The sequence below is a fragment of the Dasypus novemcinctus genome, chromosome 11, assembly GCF_030445035.2.
Source record: "Dasypus novemcinctus isolate mDasNov1 chromosome 11, mDasNov1.1.hap2, whole genome shotgun sequence".
NCBI lineage: Eukaryota > Metazoa > Chordata > Mammalia > Cingulata > Dasypodidae > Dasypus > Dasypus novemcinctus.
Window position 1 is genome coordinate 7,992,987 of NC_080683.1, and position 27,337 is coordinate 8,020,323.

General features: G+C 39.5%; 1 protein-coding gene across 2 annotated transcripts in view; it reads left to right on the top strand.

Moving 5' to 3' along the window:
* The first annotated feature begins 1,256 nt into the window (after positions 1 to 1,256).
* MAPK14 (mitogen-activated protein kinase 14) overlaps positions 1,257 to 27,337 on the top strand; it is a 96,878-nt gene continuing 70,797 nt past the window's right edge. The window contains exon 1 of one of the 2 annotated variants that reach the window (XM_004458329.5): positions 1,257 to 1,746. In XM_004458329.5, the coding sequence (XP_004458386.1) occupies positions 1,631 to 1,746 (116 nt within the window). In that variant the 5' untranslated portion in view covers positions 1,257 to 1,630. The remainder of the gene's footprint in view (positions 1,747 to 27,337) is intronic. The other variant, XM_004458330.5, reaches the window with a different exon arrangement.

Below are 27,337 nucleotides of genomic sequence, written 5' to 3' on the forward strand. Positions count from 1 at the left end.
GATCATGGCTATTGTTCATATTTTATTATTTATGGAGTGCCTTTATGTTCTAGACACCGTGCTAGAATGCTGGGAGAAGAGAGGCAAAGTCTGAACTTTCCAAGGGATGCTTAGCACAACAGAGAATAATCATGAGAAGTGATGAGATATGCCCTGGCTTGGCCCTAGTTATTTTTAAGAGAAATTCTGCTCATTGTTAACAAGTTTTAGCATAGGAACAGGGCAATAACAATGGCGGTGGACATGGGTTAGAATACCTTGTCCACTCACATTTATTAACTTGTTTAACTCTTACTAATGACCCTATTCAATGGGAAGAAGTGCAAGAATTGTTCCACGGAATACCTAAGATGGAACTAAGGTCTAAAAAAGGTCACTACTGAGTTGCCTCTTGCAGAACTGGCCAAAAGTCAACTTCCTGCCCAATTCTCCTGAGAGGCGTCAATTAGATGTTCAAAATCTTCCCTGGAAGCCTTTTCAGCATAGGAGTCAGTTTCAAACCCTGAGGGTTTTAAAATGCATTTAAAAATGCTTCTCTAAGGGAGAAACCAAAAACTTTCCTGGATTAGAATCAACAGGGTTGTATGTTAAAAATGCACATTCTTGGTGCTTATTTGGGACGTTTCTAATTGGGCACCCTGAGGGTCCGGGGAATCTGCATTTTGAAACAAACTCCCTTGGTGATTCTTCTGCACACAAAAACTTGAGAACTACTAGGACAGACTGGTTGGAAATCCTCAGCAGTAGTATTTGCCCGTGGGACAGGTTTTGTTAGAATCCTGAAGAATAAGGCAATATGTCCTTGAGCGGATGGGAATCAAACTGCTTTCTGGCCAAAATTTTCTCCTTTTTATGCAGTTATTTCTCGGAAATTGGGGGTACTGCTGAGCAGGTGCTTGGCTGCTGGTGCTCACCCGCAGTTTAAAGATCTTTTGGTCCTTTTCCCGACACTATTTGTCATGATCACTTTCCAGCATGGATCCAGGCATTTCCCCCGCCGACCACGAAGAGGCGCACGCGGCAAGAACTGCCAGCTGTTGCGCACCTTCCCCGGTCCGCCTTCGCGCTCTTAGGAAGAGTCCCTGAGGAGTCCCTGCCTCCGGCCTCTAGCAGTTGCTCTCTTCTCGCGAGAACTCCTTCTCCCGTCCTCTCTCCTCACGAACCCCCTCCCACAAGCAGGTTCCATATTGGGTAAAATCTCGGCTCGGGGCGTGACCCGGGAGCTGTTCTCGCGAGAGTAAGGCGGGAGGCTCCTGCTAGCTGGCTTTGGAAGCGCGACCACTGGAGCTTCAGCGGGCGCTGTGGCTGGAGCTGCGCTTGGGCGTCGCAGACTGGAATCGGCCTGGTTGAGGAGAGGCTGCAGGGGGAGCGCGGCGGGCGCAGCCTTGAGCCCCGGAACGCGCCCCTACCCTTAGCCGCGCTCGCCCGGGTCGCTGAGGCGCGTCCTGCTACTGCGGGTGACAGGGGCCGCGCGCGCCGCAGTCGGTGGGGCCGCAGCAGCCGCACCTGCGCCGGCGGCCCGCGCGGGGTCCCGGCCCGGCCGGGCGGGCAGCCAAAGCCGGCGAGCGGGTGCGGGCGCAGACGGGGGCCTCGCAGGGCCACCTCCTCGCCCCGCGGCCGCCGCTGGAAGATGTCTCAGGAGAGGCCCACGTTCTACCGGCAGGAGCTGAACAAGACGATCTGGGAGGTGCCCGAGCGCTACCAGAACCTGTCCCCGGTGGGCTCCGGCGCCTATGGCTCCGTGTGGTGAGTGTCGCCGAGGCTGGAGGCGCGGTGGGCAGGGATGGCCCCTCACGCCTGAGGGTCAGGCCTGCCTGCACGGCTCAGCGATGCGCCGAGCTGCAGGAATTTTCTTCGGGGGAGGGCATCGCTGCCCCTTTGAGGCCTTTTCTGCACCCCCTGCCCCTTACCCTGCACACTCGGGTAGGTGGTTAGCCGTGTGCAGGGTGCAGGTCTGCGGTGGGCGCCTGGAGCACCACCCCGGCTCCCCTGTGCGCGCCCTTTGGGAGGGCTTCTGTTCGGGGGGCGGTGCGCTGTCCTTGGGGATCTCCTTGCTGGCGTCACGCAGGCAGGAACGACCCTCTCGGGGGTGCTCCCATCCTAGGGCGCCGGAGCAGGCCCTCTGAACCGACCCGCTTGGGGAGCTGCGGGGAGAAGCAGAAGGACAAACCCGAGCGGGGGACTGCGGTCATCCGAACAAAACTGACGGGGAAGGCGCTCTGGCTGGGCTTTCTTTTGCAAACCTCTCGAAATTCCGTTTCGAGAAGCGTTCCTTTTGCATTCGCACTTGAATTAACAGCGACCCATAGAGCTTAAAATACCGTCTTTATCTCAGGGAGCCCTGTGCCAGCTTGAGCGGTGTGTTTCCGATTCGTTTGAAAGCGTATTTCCTCTTGGGGGCGCCGGGCGCGGGGGGGTGGTGGCGGATAGTGCCTGCAAAACACTGCCGTTTAAGAAACAGGCGGCCCCGCTGATTAGTCACATACCACTGCTCACTTTAAGTATTGTTGTACAAGACAGTTTTTTCTTTTGGAGCAAGTGAGATTAAGGTCCGTTGGATGCCTTCCAGATCAAAAAGTTTTTAGTGCTGGGAGGTATTGTAAATATTTTTAAATGCGATCATTCCTGCGAATACTGTTTTCAAAAAATCTCTTGTAGAGAGTTTGCAGGAAACTTATCAGCATTTATGACCTGAGGTCCAGGGTGGTTTTCGTAAGAATATGAAACATAGGAATAGGAAGGAAGAGACGTTTTCAAGTTCTAAATTTACAACCCGAAGTGTGTTTTAAGTTAAACTGATGCCATAAAGTTTCCAGACCTGAAATATTTCACTTATTTCTCTATAGTTTCCAAGGATTCATATCTTATATTTTAGATTTACTACAATTTCAGAGCTCCTAATCTGAAACTAAATATCAGATTTAATTGTTAGCTTTACTAATTCATGTCCCTAAATTGTTTGAAAAAAGACCTGCAAAGTTACTTTTTCATTTAGGAACAACTTCCAGATTTTTGGATGTATTAATCTTTAAATATGATTCCTGTGTTCCTTAAAGTCACACCATGAATTTCCTGTTTGGTAGAATCTTCTGGGTAATTGAGATTGTGCAATTTTGAACAGCAACAGATCATATTGTATTTCACAGTTCAAGCTGCTTAGGTTATGTTGCAGATGGCACCCTGCTTGACATCTTTCTCCCATTCTTATGGTATGGCAGCTAACATTTTAAAGGAATTTGCAGCATTTAACATTCACTATATATGTATTTCTTGTTCATTTCCTAATTTTCAAAGATGTATTTGGACTTGTTGTGTCTTTATTAGCTCATTAATTTACTTCCATTTTTTGTTCTTGAATTGACTCATTTATTTATGTAATACAAGTTTTTGTTTCCAGTGATGTTTAAGCTTTTAATGATGTAAAGATTTACATCAACTAAGGGAGTTGAGGTGGATTTAAAAATAATTGCTTGCAAGATTTCTTTGTTGTGTGAATAGCTCTGCATTGGAATAGGAGATTCAGATTTACAGTGAAGTGTCATTAAAATGAACTCCACATTTCTTTAGCACTATACTTTTCTGGCCTATAGAACCCAGCAGTATCTGGCATCTGGAAGTAATTTTGTTAAACAGGTTTAACAATAAGTAATACATTCACATTATATAAAAATCAAAAAGAATAAATGGATATTCACTGAAAAGTGTCCTTTCCCTTTTTTGTTTTCCAGCCACCCTGTGTCCCTTCCCTAGAGAGAACTGCTGTTAAATTTCTTGGATCTGTCCAGGGAGGCAGAGTTTTTCGTTTGTTTTTAGTGGTTCTATTAAGGGGACTTAAGATGCAACTTAAACTGAAATTATATGAAAATTGACTATAAACAAATGTAACTGATTTTAGAATGAAAATACTACAAGTTAGATTTATAAACAAGTGCTTTCTTAGGATAGTTACTTGAAGTTTTTTTTAGTTAGCACCTTTTTAGGTGTGGCAGAAAAGTTTTTGGAAAGTCTCTTAGAATCCACTTTGGTGCCTGTGTAACTTTTCTCAATCCTCCTCCTCGGAGAGCAGACTTGATTTTAGGGAATAGCTAAAAGTCAAAATGAATTAAGATAATTTAGGGAATTTGAATTCAGGACTGGTGAAAAAATAATGGAATCAGATTGATAATACTGTTTTAGGTCAAATAAGAGTCAAAACTATGAAGTAATGACATGTTTTTAGACATAAGTTACTGGATCTGAAGTCTATTCCAAGAAAGTATCTTTGAAAATATTTTAAGGAATGCATCGTCACTGAAATATTAATTTGCCTTCAGTTTCCAAATTTGATTGCTCTGAAGTATGCTGACTTTTATGCATGACTTTTTTTCTTTTAATCCTGTTTGCATTATTTTAACTGGTAATAAGTATGTAGTAAAAAAGCAAGTAGCAGCCTCTGTGATAACGATCTATCTATCAAAGATTAAGGAAACAAACTAGAAATTTGAGAATTGATGGATTTTTCTAACATGTTTTTCCTTTTTAAAAGGATAATGGGAACTAAACCAAGTCTTTAACAGTTTTAAGGAACTTTGTGCATTGTCTGTGAGGGGAAATGAAGCAAAATTGTTAAGAATACGCTGTTGCAAAGCATTGATTTTGTGGTTTGGAGACAGGAGAGAATCTTTGTGGTGAGTTTAAGGAAATATAAACAGGAACTTAAATGACATTACTCCAGGGTATGGTTATTCCAGTTTTTGCTGTTGGTTTGAGGTGGGACACAGACAACCATCAAACAGGAGTTGAGAGTTGAGAATTACTCTGAGTTTATAGTCAGTTGTTTATTCATCGATAATTATGGAACACCAACTGGGGACCACAGAGAGGGCTAGATTCTGGAGTTAGAGTTTTGGACAAAACAGTACAAGACAATTCATTTCCTTATAGAATTTATAGCCTAATGGGAATAATAACTGCATTTTATGGATTGCTTGCTGTGTTCCTGGCATTGTGCTGTTTTATCAGCAATATCTAAAGTATATAACAAAACTCTTAGTAAGAGAGTGGCAAACTTTACTAAGTCAAATCCAACTTCCTAAAATGCTTTGTGGAACAAGACTGTATATAAATAAATAAAAATAAAGGAAGCTAAGTTTATTTTTAAAGTTTAGTATTAATGGCAATCACAATTTTAAATCTTTTTGTTTGGAAATGAGCCAGGGCACAAACAAATAAGAAATCCTTATTGAATATGCAAAGGTGGCTTTTACTTTTCTGGTGCTGATAAATAAGCCCATGCTGATCTATTTGCTTTTTTTTTTTTTTTTTTTGAGGTAACAGGGGCCGGGGATTGAACCCAGGACCTCATATGTGGGAAGCTGGCACGCAACCACTGAGCCACGTCAGCTCCCCTGAGTTGGTTTTTTCATTTGTTTGCTTGTTGTTTGTTCTTTTGTTTTTAGAAGGTACCTGGAACCAAACCTGGGACCCCCCATGTGGGAAGCAGGTGCTCAACTGGTTGAGCCACATCCTCTCCCCTATTGGCTTTTGTTTATAATCAAAAGCAAGATGATTGGTAGATCAGTCTCACTTTAGTAGTAACTGACTTTTTAAAGGACTTTATGGCTTACAAAGTGTTTGCATTGAAAGCATTATCATTCAGCCTTCGGTAGCTCTATGAAGGTTTGCATTACTAAGTTTTATAGATGAGAAACTGGATTCATTCATTAAAGGAATGGCATATTTGCCAGTGCCACATTTAGTTTTGTTCTGGGTGTCAATACTTCAGTAGTCTTCTTTCCTGTAGATATGGGCTGCTGAGTTGTGTTGTGACACCATCTCTTGAGCAGTTTTTCTCTCTCCATCCCTTCTTTTGTGAAGAAAGGGATTGCTGAGTCACTTGCAATAGAGCTGTGACTAGAGAAAACTAATCCTACTAATTTCATTGCCCTGCTAATCTGGGAGTAATGACTTAACCCATTAAAGTCGTGTTTTTTTCTCAGAATTAATAAATCAAAAAATGAACTAATTTCTCAGATGAAAAAAAATTTTTGTAAGAATTTTTAGACAATACATATAATTCCTGAATTTGTGAACTTTGTTGATTTGAAATTCTTCAGTGTGCATTTATGTAAACTTGGGACTATTTGTGTATGTTTGTGTTATATAAATATAGGATATAAATAGAAATAAATGCTGTAGAGGCCTTTGAAAATACATTGGATTTTTTCCCTTTATTATGCTATGAAATTTGGTATAAAGCTGATTTTTCCTTTCAAGAGGTATAATTACTGTAGTACTCAAAAAACCTCATTATGAAATGGGTTCCCCTGGCTTGGAATCTAGGGATTTCTTCTCAAAGTTTCAGTGTACATGAAAGTCATGCTCATGTTTCTTTAGGACAAAAATAAATGAACAAACAAACAAAAACATAAACTATTTAAACTTGAAATATTTTTTGTAAAATAAACTTTTAATGTTAGAAGTAGTTAGTCTTTTCACAGTGCTTCTAAAAATTAAGTATGTATTTGTTAGGGACTTGAAAAATTAACCAGTTCTCTAACATTTAAGCCTTTTAAGAATTTATTTTAGGAAAGAGGAAGATGCTGATCTGTAAATTCTTTCACTTTTGACAGATAGGTCCTGTACTCTGGGCAGCTCCACTCCCAGGTTGAATGAGTAAGAAAGGTAGAGAACAGGCAGAGGAGTCTGGGATGACCCCTAAATTATGGGTTGGGCAAATGCATAGTTTTTAATGCAATTTGTACAGGATTGTGGAGAAAAAGGAAGAGAAAGATGGGTTTATTCTAATCTCTTTGAGGACCTATGAGTCTCAGTACTGGCGTACAAGTCTCCCTTTAGGTGCTGGAGATGGAGTATAAACAAATCAGACAAAAATTTCTGCCATTATGAAGCTACACCGTAAGAGGGGGTGATAGTGGTTGTCTACATTAAACACATGAGTAAAAATTATAGTATGTCATATGATAAATGCTATAGGGAAAAAAGAGAGGTAATGCTGAGAAGGCTGTGTTGCACTTAAAAAAAGTTATTAGCAAAATTGTGAGCTTATAAAACAATCATGCATAATGTCCAGAATTCCCATACATCACTCCACCACCAACATCTTGCATTGTTGTAGAAAATTAGTTACAAATTATGAAAGAACATCATCAAAATATTTTTGCTAACTGTGGTCCAGTGCTTACATTTGGGGTATTTTTTCCCATAAACCACCCTTTTATTAACATCATGTATTAGTATCGTACATTTGTTATAGTTCATGAGCGATTGCTCTCATATCTGTACTATATGTTATATTTTTCATGGGGCAGATAGGGTGGGCCTTAGTGATAAAGTGACAATTGAGCAAAGACCTGAAGGTGGTGAAATAAGATGCTGGTTAGATACAGGTGCAGTCAGGAGGGAGGAACATTCCAGGCTGTGGGATCAACAAGTGCAAAGGTCCTGTTTTCCAGGAATGACTAGGAGACCAGTAAGGTGGGAGCTGAATGAGCCAAGGGCCAAATAGATTTCAATTATTTTCTATTTTATTTGGCCCTATATCTGCTTTACATTCCTTCTCTCTTTCCCCCATTATAATAGTTTTAGAAGCAACAGTAAGACTGTTGCTACCTCTTCACTACAATCTTGACTAGGAAGCCACCAGGACTTCTCTCTTAACTTGAATAAATATTATAGATTGAAAGAGTCTGCATATCTCTGTGACCCTATAAAAAACCTACAGGACTTATTGTCTTCCCTGACTTTACAGATATAAACTCCTCTCTTTCATCAAAGCTTTCCCCTTTTTACTGCCCTGTCATCTGGTTGCAGAAAATAAGTTTCCTGCAAACACAGATTCCCATGGAAACATAACAAAAAGGTAATAGAACAAATGCTTGTTTTGTCTAGAACTGCTCTCTGAGTAACTTTAGACCCTGAACATGTTAGCTCCTGTTATGTTGAATGATGTTGCAGATTTCCTTATTTTCCTTAAAACTTTCTCCACTTAGGCTTTGGTGGCATTGTTATTGTCTGTGACATGAAGGAAGACATGTGGGTGTGTGTGCCTTATTGTCAGTCTAACCAGCCGTGTATCAATTGCTTCATCCAGGCTTATAGCTTAGAGTATAGGCATACATACAACACGTCACCGTGTAAAATAAGCCTACCAGTTGTCTATTTTTGTTTTCATTAATTCATTAGACATTTATCTGCATTCATATGCCAGGTGCTGTGCTAGGTGTTCTGTTATAAACATTTTTTAAAAAGTCAGGAAAGGGTCCCTGCTTTTGAAAATATCAGTCTAGAAGGGGCATATTATTAATGATGTTTCTTTGTAAAAATTGCTTTGGAAGTTGCCTGTAGCTTTTATTTGCTTCATTTTTTTTTTTTAATCTTAAATTGCCACCTCAAAAATCTATCTCTGTATTTTTAATCCTTCTCATTGAATTTTTCTTTTAGATTATCTTTGTCTCTGTTAAATCCAGTGACATTGCTCATTTTTTACATGGTAGGGCATCTTCATGCAAGGAAATGTTTTGAAAATCTGGGTTGGACAGAAGTCTTTCCATATGATAGTTCAGATCTTGACATTTATGACATTAGCATATACCAACAAAAGGCCAAAACTTCTTTTGGGAAATTCTGGGAAGATGGCCGACTTGAAGGACATGAGGCTCTCTTCTCTCCCAAAAAATAGTTAGAGGACAGGCAGAAGCGACCTGGGGAAAAAAATCTTCTAAGGTTTAGGACACCAGAGGAAGGCTAGACACTGCCCATAAGAGAAAGGGGCAAAGGAAAAGAATTGTGACAGCAAAATCATGAGTATCAACAGCACTGCTGGCATCCTCCCCTACCCTATAGACATTTAAAAAAATTTCTCAGGCCTCGAGCCTCCAGCTGCAGATAAAGGAAGCCCCAGGAATTCACCTCCCCAGTAAAGGGGAGGGGGGACATGGCCCAAGGATGATTCAACTTTTCATCCACATATGTGGTCTGCTGTGTCCCACAAGCCCTTTCAGATCAGGTGGGGCCGCCGCCATTGCTTGGCTTGGGAGCCAAGAAGGGTCCAAAGAGATCCGACCCTCTCATTCTCCCTCTCTACTGACCAGAACTGGTTGTTGAGCATGCAGAGAGGAATAGAACTATTACCTACCCTGGAAAAGGGATGGGGCTACAAGGCTGGAGTATAGCCTCTAAGAAAGATGGAATTATGAGGCTCTTAGCCTCCAGGCAGGATTCTCTACCACACTGATTCAGTCGCTGCAGCAGCTGACACACTTCTACTAGCCTTTGAACTGAGCGCCATCTGCTGACAGACCAAGGAAGTGAATGTGAGGAAATTAAACGAGAGGTTTTTCCTGCCTTTATAGCCTTCCCTCCCCAAGGCCCTAGGATGTAGGTCTGCAGCCCATTACTGGGTCTAGGGCCCAGATTTGAGCAGTTAACAGGGACAGTTCTAAAGACTCAGACAGGTTGAACCAAGAATCAAAAGAACAGTAGTAACACACAGCGTCTTGCCACTAAATCCCTACAAAAGAGCGAGAAATTGAACATCTGAGTAAAATCACCATCATTATCAGATGCCTAGACATCAGCAAAAATTTAAAAGCCATGCTGAGAAATTGGAAGAAATGTCCCAAACAAAGAAATATATCAAAGACCCCAGAGAAGACACAGGACTTGAGTCGACTAATGAATGGGATTCACGCAAATCTCCAAAATCAAATTTCATCGAAAGCAGTATGGCTAAAGTGATAAAGGACATCCAGAAGACACTGAGTGAGCACAAAGAGTTTGAAAACCTGAATAGAAAAGTAACAGCTCATGGGAATGAAAGACAACATAGGTGAAACCAAAAGCACATTAGAGGCATAGATATGCAGAGGCATACAGAAGACAGAACAGCTGAAATTGAAGAGAGAGAAAAGAATGGAAAAAATTGAACTGGAGCTCAGGGAGTTGAATGATAAAACAAAATGCAACAACATAGGTGTCATGGGAGTTCCAGAAGGAGAAGAGAGGGGAACAGGGGCAGAAAGAGTGTTTGAGGAACTAATGCCTGAAAATTTCCCAGCTCTCATGAAAGAAATGGATTTACATGTCCAAGAAGTGCAGTGTACCCCAATTAGAATATATGTGACTAGACCTACTCTAAGATACATACTACTCAAAATGTCAAATGTCAAAGATAAAGAGAAAATTCTCAGAGCAGCAAAGGAGAAGCAAAGCATTGTATACAGGGGATGTCCAGTAAGACTCAGTGTGGATTTCTTAACACAAATCATGGAGGTGAGAAGACAGTGGTGTGATACAGTTAAGGTACTGAAAGAGAAAAACGGCCAGCTGAGATTTTTTTATCCAGCAAGATTGTCTTTCAGATATGAAAGTGAGTTTAAAATATTCACAAACAGAAACTTAAGAGAGTTCATAAAAAAGAATCTGCATTTTCAGGAAATACTAAAGGGAGCCTTACAGCCTGAAAGAAAAAGAACAGGAGAGAGAGACTTGGTGGAGAATATGGAAGACAATAGCAGAAAGGGTAACCAAATGAATAAAAAGACAAAAATAAGATATGACATATGAAAACCAAAAAATAAAATAGAGGAAGCAAATAATGCATTTACAGTAATATCATTGAATGTGAATGTATTAAACTGCCAACTTGCCAATCAAAAGGTAAAGGCTGGAAGCAGCTGGCTCAAGCAGTTGAGCTCCCATTTACCACATGGAGGACCCAGGTTTGATCCCTGGGACCTCCTGGTAAAAAAAAGAAAAAAGGTGTGTCAGGTTTGCTCAGTGAGGCGCAGGCCCCCATGTGGCAAAGGGGCACACCAAAAAGAGAATGACACAACCATATAGAAAGAAAAAGAAAAAAAAGCAAAGGCTGGGGAGTGGATGTGGCTTAAGTGGATCAGCTGTTGCCTTCCACACAGGAGGTCCTGGGTTTGGTTCCCAGTGCCTCCTGAAAAGTACAAAAACAACAAGCAAACCAAAAAACCAACTCAGGGAAGCTGAAGTGGCTTCCCATGTATGAGGTCCTGGGCTCAATCCCCAGCCTCTGGTACCTCAAAAAAAAAAAAAAAAAAAAAAAAGATAAAGGCTGACAGAATGGATATAAAAACATGAGCCATCCATGTACTACCTATAAGAGACTCACCTTAGTCTCAGTGATATAAACTGTCTGAAAGTGAAAGTTTGGAAAAAGATACTCCAAAAAACAGTAATCAAAAAAGAGCAGGGGTAGCTATACTAATATTGTACAAAACAAACATTAAATGTAAAAAAGTTATCAGTGATACAGAAGGCCATTATATATTAATAAAAGGGACAATCCACTAGGAAGAAGGATCAGTCATAAATATCTGTGCACCCAGTCAGGGTACCCTGAAAGTCATGAGGCAAACTCTGGCAAAGCTGAAGGGAGAATTGGACATCCCTACAATAATAGTTGAAGACTTCACACCACTCACATCATTAGATAGACCAACTAGACAGAAGATCAAGGAAACAGAGAACTTGAACATAGAATAAATGAGCCACACCTAATGGACATATACAGAATGTTGCATCCACACTGAGTGGGTTATACATTCTTCTCAACTGCTCATTGATCTTTCTCCAGGATAGACCACATGTTAGGTCACAAGGGAGGCCTCAATAAATAAAAAAAGATTGAAATTATACAATGCACTTTCTCAGATGTTAATGGAATGAAATTGGAAATCACTAATACAGGAAAGAGGTAAATTTGCAAATATGTGGAGGCTGAACAACACACTGCTAAACAATCAGTTGGTCAAAAAAGAAATTTTTAAGTGAAATCAGTAAGTGTATTTAGATGAATGAAAAAAGAACACAACTTAACAAGGATAAGGTAGTGCTTAACAGCAGTGCTTAACAGCAAAGGTAGTGCTGAGAGGGAAACTTATAGCCCAAATGCCTATATTAAAAAAGAAGACAGAGCTAAAATAAAAAATCTAACTGAACAACTGGAGTAATTAGAAAAAGAACAAATCATTCCCAAAGCAAGCAGAAAGCAAGAAATAATAAAGATTAGAGCAGAAATAAATGAAATTGAAAGCAAAAAAGTAATAGAGAAAACCAACAAAACTAAAAGCTGGTTTTTGACAAACCTTAGACTAATAAAGAAAAAAAGAGATAAGACTCAAAATAATAAAATCAGAATGAAAGGGGGAAAGTTACGACTGACCCCACGAAAATAAAAAGGATCATATATGGGAAGCAGCTGTAACTCAACTGATAGAACGTCTGCCTACCTTATGGAGGGTCCAGGATTCAATACCCAGGGCCTCCTGTCCTGTGTGGTGAGCTGGCCCTCGCATAAGGAGTGCCATGCTATGCAGGAGTGTCCCCCCGTGTAGGGAAGCCCCACGCACAAGGAGTGCACCCCGCAAGGAGAGTCACTCCATGCGAAAAAAAGCACAACCTGCCCAGGAGTGGCACTGCATACACAGAGAGCTGATGCAGCAAGATGATGCAACAAAAAAGCGACACAGTTTCCTGGTCCCGCATGACAAGAATGCAAGCGGACACGGAAGAGCACACAGCGAATGGACACAAAGAACAGACAATGAGGGGGAAGGGGAGAGAAATAAATAAATCTTATAAAATAAAATAAAAAGGATCATATAAAAGGGTATGAAAAACTGTATGCCAACAAACTAGACAACCTAGATAAAATGGACAAATTCCTAGAAATGCACAAACAACCACACATATGCTATGAGAAGTACGAGAACTTGCCAGACTAATCACGTTTATGGAGATTGAATCAGTCATCAAAAATTTCCCAACAAAGTAAAGTCCAGGACCAAGTGGCTTCACAGGTGAATTCTATCAAGCATTTGAGAAGAATTAATACCAATCCTGTGTAAACTCTTTTAAAAAAATTGAAGACAGAAAATTACCCAACACATTTTATGAAGCTAACATCACCCTATTACCAAAGCCAGATAAAGATGCTACAAAAAAGAAAACTACAGACCAATCTTTCTAAATGAGTATAGATGCAAAAACTCTCAACAGAATACTGCAAATAGAATCCAACAGCATATCACAAGACTTATATATCATAACCAAGTGGGATTTATTCTTGATATGCAAGGGTGGTTCAACATAAGAAAAGCAATTAACGTAATACACCACATTAACAAACTGAAGTAAAAAAACACATGATCACCTTGATTGATGCAGAAAAAGCATTCAACAAAAGCTACCACCTTCTTGCTAAAAATACTTCGAAAGATAGGAATAGAAGGGAAATTCCTCAGTATGATAAAGAGTGTATATGAAAACCCCACAGCCAATATTGTACTCAATGGGGAAAAATTGAAAGCTTTCTCTCTAAGATTGGGAACATGACAAGGATGCCCATTGTCACCACTGCTATTCAGTGTTGTGCTAGAAGTTGTAGGTAGAGCAAGTAGACAAGGGAAAAAGTCCTCTAAATAAGAAAAGAGGAAGTAAAACTTTTACTATTCATGGATGACATGATCCTATATTTAGAAAATTCTGAAATGTCTACCCCAAAGTTACTTGAGCTAGTAAACCAGTTTAGCAAAGTGGCAGGATACAAGATAACACAAAAATCAGTAGTGTTTCTATAGATTTGAACCATCTGAGGTGGAAATTGGGGAAAAAATTCCATTTACAGTAGCAACGAAAAGACTCAAATGCCTAGGAATCAATTTAACCAAAGAAGTACAAGACCTATATGCAGAAAACTACAAAACAGTGCTAAAAGATTTCAATGAAAACCTAAACAAATGGAAAGACATTCCATGTTCATTGACTGGAAGACTAAATATCGTGAAGATGTCAATCCTACTCATACTAATATATAGATTCAATGCAATACTAATCAAAATTCCACAGTCTACTTTACAGAAATAGAAAAGGCAATTACCAGATTCATTTGGAAGGGAAAGTGCATCCAAATAGCGAAAAGCAATCTAAAAAGGAAGAGCGATGTCAGAGGAATTTCACTGCCTGACCTTGAAATATATTACAAAGCTGCAATGGTCAAAACAGCATAGTATTGGCATAAAGATAGACATGTTGGTCAGTGAAATAGAATTGAGAATCCAGAAATAAACCCCCACTTCTGTGTCCAACTGGTTTTCAACGAAACTACTGAAACCATGTTAACAGGACGAAACAGTCTCTTCAAAAAATGGTTCTGGTTGAACTGGATACCCATAACCAAAAGAATAAAAGAAGACCCCTTTCTCACTCCCTATACAAGAATCAACTCAAAGACCTAAATAGAAAAGCCAGGACCATAAACCTACTAGAAGAACATTTAGGGAAGCATCTTCAAGACCTTGTGTAACTGATGATTTCTTGGATCTTACACCCAAGCATGAGCAACAACAACAAAAATAGATAAATGGGACCTCCTCAAAATTAAACACTTTTGCACCTCAACCAGACTTTGTCCGAAGGGTTAAGAGGCAGTTAACTCAATCGTAGAAAATATTTGGAAATCATATATCCTATCAGGGTTAATATCCATGATATGTAGAGATGCTACAATTCAACAATAAAAAGACAAACAACCTGATTAAAAAATGGGCTAAAGACTTAAATAGACATTTGTCCAAGGAAGAAAAGCAAATGGTGAAAAAACATGAAAAATGTTCAGCAATACTAGTGATTAGGGAATTGCAAATCAAAGCTACAGTGAGATATCATTTCACACCTATTAGAATGGTCATTATTTAAAAGACAGAGAAGGGAAACGGACTTTGGCCCAGTGGTTAGGGCGTCCGTCTACCACATGGGAGGTCCGCGGTTCAAACCCCGGGCCTCCTTGACCCGTGTGGAGCTGGCCATGCGCAGTGCTGATGCGCGCAAGGAGTGCCGTGCCACGCAAGGGTGTCCCCCGCGTGGGGGAGCCCCCACGCGCAAGGAGTGCGCCCGTGAGGAAAGCCGCCCAGCGTGAAAAGAAAGTGCAGCCTGCCCAGAAATGGCGCCGCCCACACTTCCTGTGCCGCTGACGACAACAGAAGCGGACAAAGAAACAAAAGCAGACAAAGAAACAAGACGCAACAAATAGACACCAAGAACAGACAACCAGGGGAGGGGGGAAAATTAAATAAATAAATAAATCTTAAAAAAATAAAAAATAAAAGAGAACTACAAATGTTGGAGAGGATGTGGAAAGATAGGAACACTTATTTACTGTTGGAAATGTAGAATGGTACAGCCATTGTGGAGGACTGTTTGTCAGTTCCTAAAGAAGTTGAATATAGATTTGCCATGTGACCTGGCAATAACCACTACTGGGTATATACATCCAGAAGAACTTAGAGCAGTGGCACAGACATACATCTCACATTGATGTTCATAGTAGCATTATTCACAGTTGCCAAAGGATGGAAACAATCCAGGTGTCCATCATCCAATGAATGGGTAAACAAACTGTGGTGCATTCATACAATGGAATATTATGCTGCTGTAGGAAGACCTGAAGTCATAAAGCATATAACATGGATGAACCTGGCAGATGTAATGTTGAGTGAAGCAAGCCAGACACAAAAGTACAAACATTATGATTGTGCTAGCATGAGCTAAAATACATTGTATAATTTCATGGAGTTAATATTAGGTTGGTGTGGAAGGAATTGCTGTTTTGGAGAGTGAATCTTAAATCATTAAAATTAGGCTCAAACACATCTTTATTAATCAAAATAGGAACCATTGCAGTCAACACATTTTTGCCAATGAGAAATAAATTTGTGTATTACTGTAGCGTGAAAGTCTTTGTTATGGAGTTTGAAAGCATTTTCTGCATCCTGCTGGTTATGGAAGTGTTTCCCTGCAAAAAGTTGTTGAGATGCTTAAAGAAGTGGCGGTTGGTGAGATGTCAGGTGAATATGGCGAATGAAGCAAAACTTCGTAGCCCTATTTGTTCAACTTTTGAAGCGTTGTTTGTGTGTCATGCAGTTGGGCGTTGTCATGGAGATGAATTGGGCCTTTTTTGTTGACCAGTGCTGCTTGCAGACATTGCAGTTTTCAGTGCATCTCATTGATTTGCTCAGCGTACTTCTCAGATGTGATGGTTTCGCCTGGATTCCGAAAGCTGTAGTGGATCAGACTGGCAGCATACCACCAAACACTGGCCATGACATTTTTTTTGGTACAAGTTTAGCATTAAGAAATGCTTTGGAGTTTCTTCTCAGTCCAGTGACTAACCTTGTTGTCCTGATTGTTGTATAAAATCCACTTTTCATCACACATCACAAATCTGATTAAGAAATGGTTCATTGTTGTTGCACAGAATAAGAGAAGACAACACTTCAAAACAACGATCTTTTTTATTTTCAGTCAGCTCATGAGGCACCCACTTAATCAAGCTTTTTCAGCTTTCCAATTTGCTTCAAATGCTGAACGGCCGTAGGATGAGCAGCATTGAGTTTTTGGCAACAGCTTCAATGATTACTTTCAATTGGTTGTTGTCAACTTCCGATGGCTGGCCACTACGCTCCTCATCTTAAGGCTCTTTTTTCCTTTGCAAAACTTCTTGAACCACCACTGTGCTGTATGTTCGTTAGCAGTTCTTGGCCAAATGCATTGTTGATGTTGCGAGTTGTGTCTGCTGCTTTATGACCCATTTTGAACTCAAATAAGAATATTGCTCGAATTTGCATTTTGTCTAACATCATTTCCATAGTTTAAAATAAATGTAAAATAAACAGCAATTATTAAGTCATTAGCAAAAAAGCATAAAGCAAGAAATTCACATTAAAATGATGTATAACATAACCACATTTAAGAATATATTCCCATATCAAACAGCAAATTTCTTTTCCTTTATAAAGATTTATTTTTTATTTATTTCTCTCCCCTTTCCCCCCCTCCACCCCCAGTTGTCTGCTCTCTGTGTCCATTTGCTGTGTGTTCTTCTCTGTCTGCTTGTATTCTTGTCAGTGGCACTGGGAATCTGTGTCTCTTTTTGATGTGTCATCTTGCTGCATCAGCTCTCTGTGTGTGCAGCGCCACTCCTGGGTGGGCTGCGCTTTTTTCACATGGGGTGGCTCTCCTTGCAGGGCACACTCCTTGTGCGTGGGGTTCCCCTATGTGGGGGACACCCCTGTGTGGCACAGCACTCCTTGTGCGCATCAGCACTGTGCATATGCCAGCTCATCACATGGGTCAAGAGACCCTGGGTTTGAACCTGAACCTCCCATGTGGTAGGCAGATGCTCTATCTGCTGAGCCAAATCTCCTTCCCTCAAACAGCAAATTTCAACAATGCAAAACCGCATTTACTTTTGCACCAACCTTTAACTTGACTACGGTTCACCTTCTGGTTACTCATAGCTAGAACCAGGTTAGAAAATGGAAAGCTGAGTGAGCTTGTGCAAAATTGGTAGAAAGGATGTGTGTTAATCTTTGGAAATGAACAGAAAAGGTGAAAGCACAACATAATATTTGTAACTAGCTGTACTATTATGTGGTTATGTCAGTGGTTTAAAGGGAAAGTCTATGTTCATGAATTAATATATTACTAAAAGGAAAGCTAAAAAATGTAACATGAGACCGTATAGCATAATAAAACCCCATGTGAAATATGAATCTAGTTAACACTGCATATATAAGACTTTTTTCTTTGAAACTGAACAAGTATATGTTAATACTACAACATGTTAATGTCAGACAAAAAACCCCAACACATTATGCTAAATGAAAGAAACCAGATGCAAAGTACTACATATTGTATGATTCCATTCATAAAAATGTAACTATGAATCAACTTATAGAAATGAAATTAGATTAGTGATTATGTAGGGCTAGGGAAGGATAGAGGGATTGGGAGGTGACTGCTAAAGGGTGTGGAGTTTTTTTGTGTGGTGTAATGAAAATTGTTCTAAAATTTTTTGTGAGGATGAATGCAAAGCATTATGATTATACTGAAACCCATTGGTTATATACTTTGGATAGATTGTTTGGTATGTGAATATATCTCAATAAAGCTGCTTAAAAAATAAATATCTTTGCAAGAATAGCCAGAAATAACAGCTATGTGCAGCAGGAAAAGCATAGAGAGATTGAGAGGTAAAGAATTTTCTTGTTTGCTTTAATAATGATTGAAGTGATGAGTACAAAACTATGTGATTAAACCAAATAACATTGATTAAATGCTTCAGATTAAAAAAAGACCTTTTGATCTGTTAAGGGCTCAGGGAAGCTATGTTTTAGGGGAAGAAAGGCCTATGAGGGGAATGGTCCTCTAGATCCTAAACTCATCCTCTTATCTTCCACTTGAGGTATGTCTTTGCTGTAATAGTCTTCTCACCTATAGATCTTGCATTCCTGATCAGGTTCTTATTCTTTTCTCTGCACTCAACTTCAAGTGTCCTTGACTTATGCAAATATATATTGAACTCACCTTTTTTAAAAATCAAAATTAAAAAAAAAAAGAATAAATTTCTTGATTCCCAGAAGTAATTTGACTTTGATTCTTCATCCTTAATTATCTTTCTCTTGTCTAAATTCATATTGATGTCAGGTTATTTTTGGTCACTATTGCTTTATTATTATTTTTTTTTTAGCTTTTTTTAAAGGTTTGTTTATTTCTCCCCACCTTCTTATTTTTTTTTTTCACTTGCTGTGTCTGTTCATCTTCCTTGTTTCTTTAGGAGGCATTGGGAGCTGAACCCGGGACCTCTCATGTGGGAGGGAGGTGCCTAATTGCTTGAGCCACCTCTGCTCCCTGCTTTATTGAGTTTCTTTTTTTTTTTAAAGATTTATTTATTTATTTAATTTCCCTCCCCTCCCCTGGTTGTCTGTTCTTGGTGTCTATTTGCTGCGTCTTGTTTCTTTGTCCGCTTCTGTTGTCGTCAGCGGCACAGGAAGTGTGGGTGGCGCCATTCCTGGGCAGGCTGCTCTTTCTTTTTCACGCTGGGCGGCTTTCCTCACGGGCGCACTCCTTGCGCGTGGGGCTCCCCCACGCGGGGGACACCCTTGCGTGGCACGGCACTCCTTGCGCACATCAGCGCTGCGCATGGCCAGCTCCACACGGGTCAAGGAGGCCTGGGGTTTGAACCGCGGACCTCCCATATGGTAGACGGACGCCCTAACCACTGGGCCAAAGTCCGTTTCCCTATTGAGTTTCTTATTATGTTTTTCCTCCCCATGTCTCTTGTTGCATCATCCTGTTGTGTCTACTTGCCCTGCCTGTCGCATCAGGCACTGGGAACCTTTGCTTCTTGCTTTGTTGTATCTCTCATTATGTTTTTTTTCTTCTTGTGTTTCTTGTTGTGTCAGCTTGCTGCACCTGCCCGTCGCTCCAGCTTGTTGTCTTCTTTAGGTGACACGGGGATCTGAACCAGTGATCTCCCATGTGGTAGGTGGGAGCCCATCTGCCTGAGCCACATCTGCTTCCCTATTGCTTGCTTGCTTGCTTGATTTATTTTTTTATCCACCCATCCCGCCCCTTGCCTCTTGCTTGCTGTTTGCTCTCTCTGTCCATTTGCTGCATGTTCTTCTGTGTCTGCTTGTCTCCCTTGGTTGCGTCATCTTCCTGCGCCAGCTTTCTGCGAGCGCGGGCTGTCAGCTCTCCACGGGCAGCTGCCAGCTTGCCTTTATAAGGAGGCCCCAGGACGTGAACCCAGGGCCTCCCATATGGGACATGGGAGCCCAGCTGATTGAGCCACAGCTGCTTCCCTATTGCTTTATTTTTAATTTCTCCTCTGTCAAATTCTTCATCTAGAGTTTTAGCTATCTTGAACTTTCTTAAACTTTAGGCTTTTAGAATAGTTTCTATTTATGTTTTCTCCAGGCTATCAAATTCTGCTGAAAATCTTAGTTTATCTTCCTCATTTTATATAATACAATATGACTCACTAATGATCTTGGTATTAAATTGAAGTAGAGTATTTATGTTGGCATCTTACATTGATATACTTCTAGTAATGTCATTTCTTATTTAATCTTGTAAGTTTGGCTTATATATTTATGTGTGTTTGTATTTTTGAATGTTCTTGCTTCTGGGAAGGTTTTTAATTATCAATTAAAGTGGGACTCTGTATTATTTAGAAGTTATCTTGTAGATCTCTGGTAGCAGTAACTCAGGAAACAGGGCCTTATTTGATTGAGAGCATGTCATTTAGGCGTATTACGTATTTTGGTACTTTGAAAGATATACAATTTCCTGAAAATTACCAGTGGTAGTGCTTTAATGACTATGAAGTTGTGAGGCAGTGATTAATTTTTGTGTTAAAATATGCAGATTTTTATATTTAATGTTGTGCTTTATATCTTTTTTATTTTTATTTTTTTGAGGGGGTATTGGAGATTGAACCCAGGACCTTGTGCATATGAAATAGGTGCTCAACCACTGAGCTACACCTGCTCTGCTTTATATTTTTTTAACACCTCTTTAAAGTCTTATTTCATTCTTTGGTCAGTTTTCTTCTTTTATTTTCACCCTATGATCCATTTTTTAAATCTGTTTTTTCTTTCTGTGAATATTCCTTTCGAATTCATTACCTGCTATGTCTTAATAATCACCTTGTTCACACACTTCCAGATTTGCACTTCCAAACCTAATCTCCAGAATATCCAGCCCTTTGAATTTCAAGTCTATTTAAGTGTATTGTTTCATACTTGCCCTTGGTTACTGTCCTATACACTTGAGTGCTCTCAGACAAATAGCACTAACCTCCTTTGAAGTGCATTCATTAATGTATTCTTGAATGGCTTAGCCCCAGAAGCATGGAACTCATCTTTGAAGGAAGCTTGTCATTTGCTTTGATGAATGAAGGTGGCCATAAAAATGACAAATCAGGGAATGAGCCAATTACCTGAAGATTTCTGTAACTCTAGATATTAAGGCAACATAATTTTGAAAGTTTGAAGTGTGTATGTACATGTTGTACATACATATATTTAATGTTTCAGATTTACTGTAGTGAAGGAAATCTGTCAATCATCCACTGGGTTAAATGCCCCCAGTGTATGAAAGAAATATAAAAGATTTGTATAATCTACTAAGAAGACAAAATTAATAGATGACATATTAGTGAGCTTTATATATAAAAAGGTGCTTGCAGAAGAGAGGGGACATTATGGGCTAGAGTGGTTAGTATCGTTTCAAGGAGGAGGAATAATTTGAAGGTTATTTTGAAGGACGTGCAGTATTCAGAGAGCAGAAAAGCAAATACTTTTAGACAGCAGGAGAAAACATAACTTAGAGAGGGAAGGATTGGCCTAACAGGTGGAACATCTCCGACAGGGTGAACCCAATTATGATTCCTTCTGGTTGAGCTTCAGAAGTGCTTGTGGAGCTTTTAAACATACAGATGCCTGGGTCCTATCCCCGGAAATTAAGAATAAACTTCGGAGTAAGACTCAGGCAACTGTATTTTTATAAAGCTCTACTTGGGATTTTATTTGCAGCTAGACTCATTTCTAGGCAGTAGAGAGCTGGTAAAGTTTCTTGAGTTATGAAGTGGTGTTTTAGAATTGATCTGGCTGGAGTGTGCAAAATGGATTAGAGGAAGCAAATGTGTTGCTTCCGCTCTCTCCTCTACCCGGCTGTTTTTGCTGTCTGTGTCCATTCACTGTGTGATCCTTTGTATCTATTTCTCTTTTTTGTCTTCTGTTCTTGTCTTTCTCCTCTAGGATTCAGAGGGATTTGATCCTGGGGACCTCTGATGTGGAGAGAGGTTCCCAGTCAATTGCAACATCTCAGTTCCTGGTCTCTGCTGCACCTCACTTTGACTCTGCCCTTGTCTCTCTTGTTGCATCATTATCTTGCTGCTTTACTCACTTGGGCGCACACTGGCTCACCGCACAGGCACACGCGTGGGCACTTGGCTCACCACACGGGCACTCATGCAGGCACTCGGCTCACTGCGTGGGCACTGGTTCACTGTGCAGGCATGCTTTCTCTTCTTCCCTTTTACCAGGCGGTCCCAGGGATTGAACCCGGGTCCTCCCATATAGTAGGCAGAGGCCCTATCTCTTGAGCCACATCTCCTACTTTAAAAGACTTTAGCAATTTAATTGTTTGTGTTCATGTCTGTCTTTTGACTCCCCAGCTAGATTTCTCTGTTCTTTGAGGTCAACAACTATTTTGCTTTAGTATATATTTATTAGTCTTGCATTGTGTGCCAGGCACTGGACTAAGTTCTAGGATAAAAAGATAAACTATAGCTTCTGCTTTCCCTCACAATCTAAATTAGGAAACAAACACATACATGAATTTTTTTGTTGTTGTTCAGTATCTAATGTACTTGCTATATTGTGTTGCCGACTGTAGTGGTTCTTAGATCCTATCTGAAATTGCTGAATAAAATATCCATTTTAACTTGCAGAAACTATGTTTTAGTTACCCAGAGCATGACCACAAATGGTCAAGAACTTGGACCCTTGATTATATTTTAATAATATGCCCTATTTACTACTATTTTAGAGATACTCAACCTCAAATTCAAAAGTAAGATATCTAAAAATTAAAACTTCACGTTAAAAAAAATAATTTTCCTTCCTGTTATAAATAAAAATGTAGGGCCAAGTTCTGCAATCTACTCCATGTTATTTGTCTGTCAGTGACTCTAGATAAGTACTGTTCAGTTAATCCATGCATACTTTTGAGTGTTTACTGTGTGATAAGCTGCATGCTGGAGGCTGGAGATATAGCATTAACTAAAGGAACTATTTATAATAGTTCATTTTGACTTGGAACATTTAAAACTAACTGTCTTTAATTGTTTTTGACATACTTCTAGATAATTATCTGAGCCTCAGAACAGCACTGGGAGATAACCATGGCTAGAGACAGCCCCATTTTATTGATTTGAAAATGGTCTCATAGATGCTTTGGCGAAGATCACCTGCTAGGATGTGGCAGAACCAAAACTAGAACGCAAGTCTTTACTAGTTTATTTTTCTCCTTATCATACTGCATGTGTTTGTTTTTAATAGAATTGATCAAGATCAGACCATCAAAATACTGCAGAGACCATTCACTAGGATGCAAAAGTAGCTTTATTAAATGGAATTTCAGTGATTTTTCTAAGACAGTAAAAAGATTCTTCTCTAGCATTCCTATAATTAAGTGAGCTATCTTGGTAATTCCAGCTTTTGATAAAGGAATTAAGTTGCTAAGTGTAGTGGTTTTAAAATATGTTCACAAATTCTCTGATACTCCATCCTGCAAGAGCTTAATTCCCTTTCCCTTGAGTGACTCACTTTGCAAATATATAGAATGTGACAGAAATGATGGAGTGTGACTTTTGAAATGGGGTCATAAAAGACATTGCTACTTCTGTCTTGCTTTTTTTCTAGGATCAGTCCCTCTACAGCAGGGTTTCTCAACCTTGGCACTGTTGACATTTTGGGGTAGATAATCCTTTGTTGTAGGGGGTTGTCCTGTGCATGGGATGTTTACCAGCTTTCCTGGCTTTTACCCAGTGAATACTGACAGCATGTCGCATCCTTCAGTTGTGACGACTAAAAATGTCTCCAGACATTGCCAGATATGGGGTGGGGATGGGGTGGGGATGGGGGCAGAATTACATTCTGTTGATACCTGTTCCTGTATGGGTAGCCAGCTGCCATGTCAGGAAGACACTGAAGGATCCCTCCAGAGAGGCCCACATGGCGAAGAACGGAGGCCTCCTGCCAGTCGCCATGTGAGTGAGCCATCTTGGAAGTGGATCCACCAGCCTCGGTCAAGCCTTCAAATAGCTGTAGCCATGGCTACATCCTCACTGCAGCCCCATGAAAGACTATGAGCCACCTCCAAATTTCTGGCCCACAGGAATTTGCTTAAGTTACAAAATTAAAGTTACTAAACTTTTCAAAAGCATTTGTTATTGAAATTTTCAAACACATAAAAGTAGAGAAAATGTATCCATGGTGATAACTTTCTAATGAGGTTTTGGAAAATAACCTCTTAAAAAAAAAAAAAAAGCAACCCACAGTAAACACTTATGTAGCCAATATGGGATAACTGTTGGTTGCTCTTGATGGAGCAATACCTTGCTTCACATTTGCAATCAGCTATGCTGACACCGCTGTAGCTTATAAAACCTCAGTGAAGAAATATAAAATCATTCTATTTTCAGATGGAACTTACAGCAACTGAAGGTTATTGCTTTTCACATTTTAATTACAACATGGATTTGGATTTTTATATGCATATCTAAGTGAAGTTGCACACTGAATATTAGTTTACATGTTAGTTACATTTTTTAAGTAAAAAAGTGGTTGTGGGAAAAAAAACACTTTTGTTCTCGTAGCTTAGAAGCTTTTGTGGCAGGTGTTGGGCTAAACCAGCAATGGCAGGTATCCAGCATGAGAGCTGCCATTCCCTTCATCCCAGAACCATGGCTGATGTCCCTAATGGGTCCTATCACAAATATTTTTCCTATCTGAATGAGATTTTCATGAAAATACTAAATTTGCCGATAAGTTCTTGAACTGTAAGTTCCTTAGCAAGTGGTTGGTTAAATGGCTTTCTCTCTTCTAGGGTGCTTATCTATTGGTAAGGTTGTTTTTTTTTTTTTGTGCACTGTTCGGGTTTTTAAGCTTCTTAGAGAGGAATTTTTAGAAACTGAAAAGCTGGGAATTGGTTGTATTGCACATACTTATAGTAATTGTATTACTAGCATCTGATGTTCTTCAAAATGATGTTAAAGCTTTATTGTAGGAAGTTCAATTCCATTTTAAAATATTATATACAGTGCAAATAGAGAGTGAAATCATTTTGTGGCTATTAATTTTCAAAAACAGTGCGTTTGTGTTTTCTTCTTAATCTTTATTCTGGGTTCATTTTTTGCTTTTTAACATCTTTTGGGGATTTGAGAAGTTATCCATAGAAATTATAACATCGTGTATGATTACCACAAAGTACTCAGAGAGACTTACCAGGTAGGTGATTGCTCATTCTGTTGAAGGAAACCCAAATTGTTTTTTTCTTCTGATATTAGAAAAGTTGTAGGTTTATAGAAAAATGATGCAGAAAATAGAGTTCCCATATACTTCCCTATTAGTAACACGTTGCATTAATGTGATACATTTTGTTACACTTGGTGAAAGAATATTGTAATTGTACTATTACAATTCCATGGTTTCTGTTATAGTTAAGAGTTTGTATTGTACAGTCATTTGGATATTTAAAAAACTTTTAATCTGGTAACATAGATACAACCTAAAATTTCCCTTTTTAACCACATTCAGATATATAATTCGGTGCCATTAATTTCATTCACAATGTTATGCCACCATCACCACCATCCATTACCAAAACTTTTCCATCACCCCAAAGAGAAATACTGTACCAGTTAAGCCTGTTCAGTACCCGCCCCCGCTTCTGCCTCTGATAAACTGTATTTTTTTCTGACACTATGAATTTGCTTATTCTAATTATTACACTTCTGTGAGATCTTACAATATCCATTCATTGGTTGATGGACTGATGGACACTTGGGTTACTTCCATCTTTTGGCAATTGCGAAAATGCCGATTTGAATATCAGTGCGCAAACATTTCGTTGAGTCCCTTCTTTTAATTCTTTTAGGAAGAATTAGTGAGATTCCCAGGTCAAATGGTAATTCTATATGTAACTTTCTGAGGCACTGCCAAACTGTCTTCCACATTGGCTGTACCCTTTTACATTAAGACCAAAAATGAATTGAGTACCCCAATATCTCCACGTTCTCCCCAACACCTGTAATTTTCCATATTTAAGATGGTAGCCATTCTAGTGGGTGTTAATAGTATCCCATGATTTTGATTTGCATTTCCCTAATGACTAATAATGTTGAGCATCTTTTCATGTGCTTTTTGGCATCTTTTGAGTCTTTTGCCCATTTTTAAATTGGGTTGTCTTTTTGTTATTGAGTCATAGCATTTCTTTATATTTTTCTGGATATTAAACCTTTATCAGGTATGTGGTTTCCAAATAATTTTTCCTATTCTGTAGGTGGTCTTTTTATTTTCAGGGTAAAGTCCGTTGATTCCACAAAAGTTGCAAAATTTGATGATTTCCCATTTATCCAGTTTTTTCTTTTGTTCCTCATGCTTTGGGTATAAAGTCTAAGAAACCCTGCCTAACACAAGGTCCTAAAGATGCTTCCGTTTGTTTTCTTCTGGGAGTTTTATAGTTTTGCTTTTTATATTTAGTTAAGTCTTTGCTCCATTTTGAGTTGATTTTGGTGTGAGGTGTAGGGGTCCACCTTCATTCCTTTGCATATGGATATCCCAGTTTGCCCAGCACCATTTGTTGAAGAGACTAATCTTTTCCCATTGAGTGGAAATGGCACCCTTGTAAAAATAAATCAGTTGGCAATAGATGGAGGGTTGATTTCTGAATCTCAGTTCAATTCCATTAGTCTTTATGTCTGTCTCTGTGTCAGACCATGCTGTTTTGATTGCTGTGGCTTTGTAATAAGTTTTAAGATTGGGATGTATGAGTCCTCCAACTTTGTTATTCTTTTTCAAGATGGCTTTGGCTGTTTGGGACCCCTTACCCTTCCATTCCCGCCAACAAGCCTATTGGAAAATTTGATTGGGCCAAATTGTTTTCTTTTAATGTGTTACCTTTGTTTTTACTATCATTTATTTAATTGTACATTTAGATCATCTTTTTATTTTATTATCTTAGATCATCTTTTTATTTTTAAGTTAATTTTTTATTTTTAAAGAAGCTTTTGAGTGCATAAATGTTACATCAAAAATATAGGGGATTCCCATATACTCCACCTCTTCCCCCTCCCATTAACAACATCTTTCATTAGTGTGGTACGTTTGTTACAATTGATTAACACATACTGAAGCATTGCTACTAATCATGGATTATAGTTTATATTATAGTGTATACTTTGCTCCACACAATTTTATAGGTTTTGACAAAATGTATAATGGTCTGTATCCATCATTGCAATGTCATGCAGGACAATTCCAATGTCCCCAAAGTACCCCATGTTACACCTATTTTTCCATCTTCCTCCCCTCAGAACCTCTGGTGGCTACTGCCTTTATATCAATGATAAAAGTCCTTCCGTTGCTGGAATAATCATTAAGTCTACTTTGGTCCATAGTTACATTCCTCCCTTATGTTAGTTTGTTCCTCAGTCTTGAAGATTTAGAGATGGTGATGCCCACTCTGTTTCTGATTGAGAGGGGCCTTAGATCCCATGGGGCAGATGGATGGAACTGTCTTGCTTGCAGTTATAGATACTCTCTGATTTTGGGGATGGGTGTTGTCCATCATCATTGAACTGGAGAGTAGGTGTTGCAACTCTTGCTGAGATTCAAAGCTCAACTGGCATACGAACAGACCAAAGATTTAAGTTTGTGGTACATATATTTAGGTAACG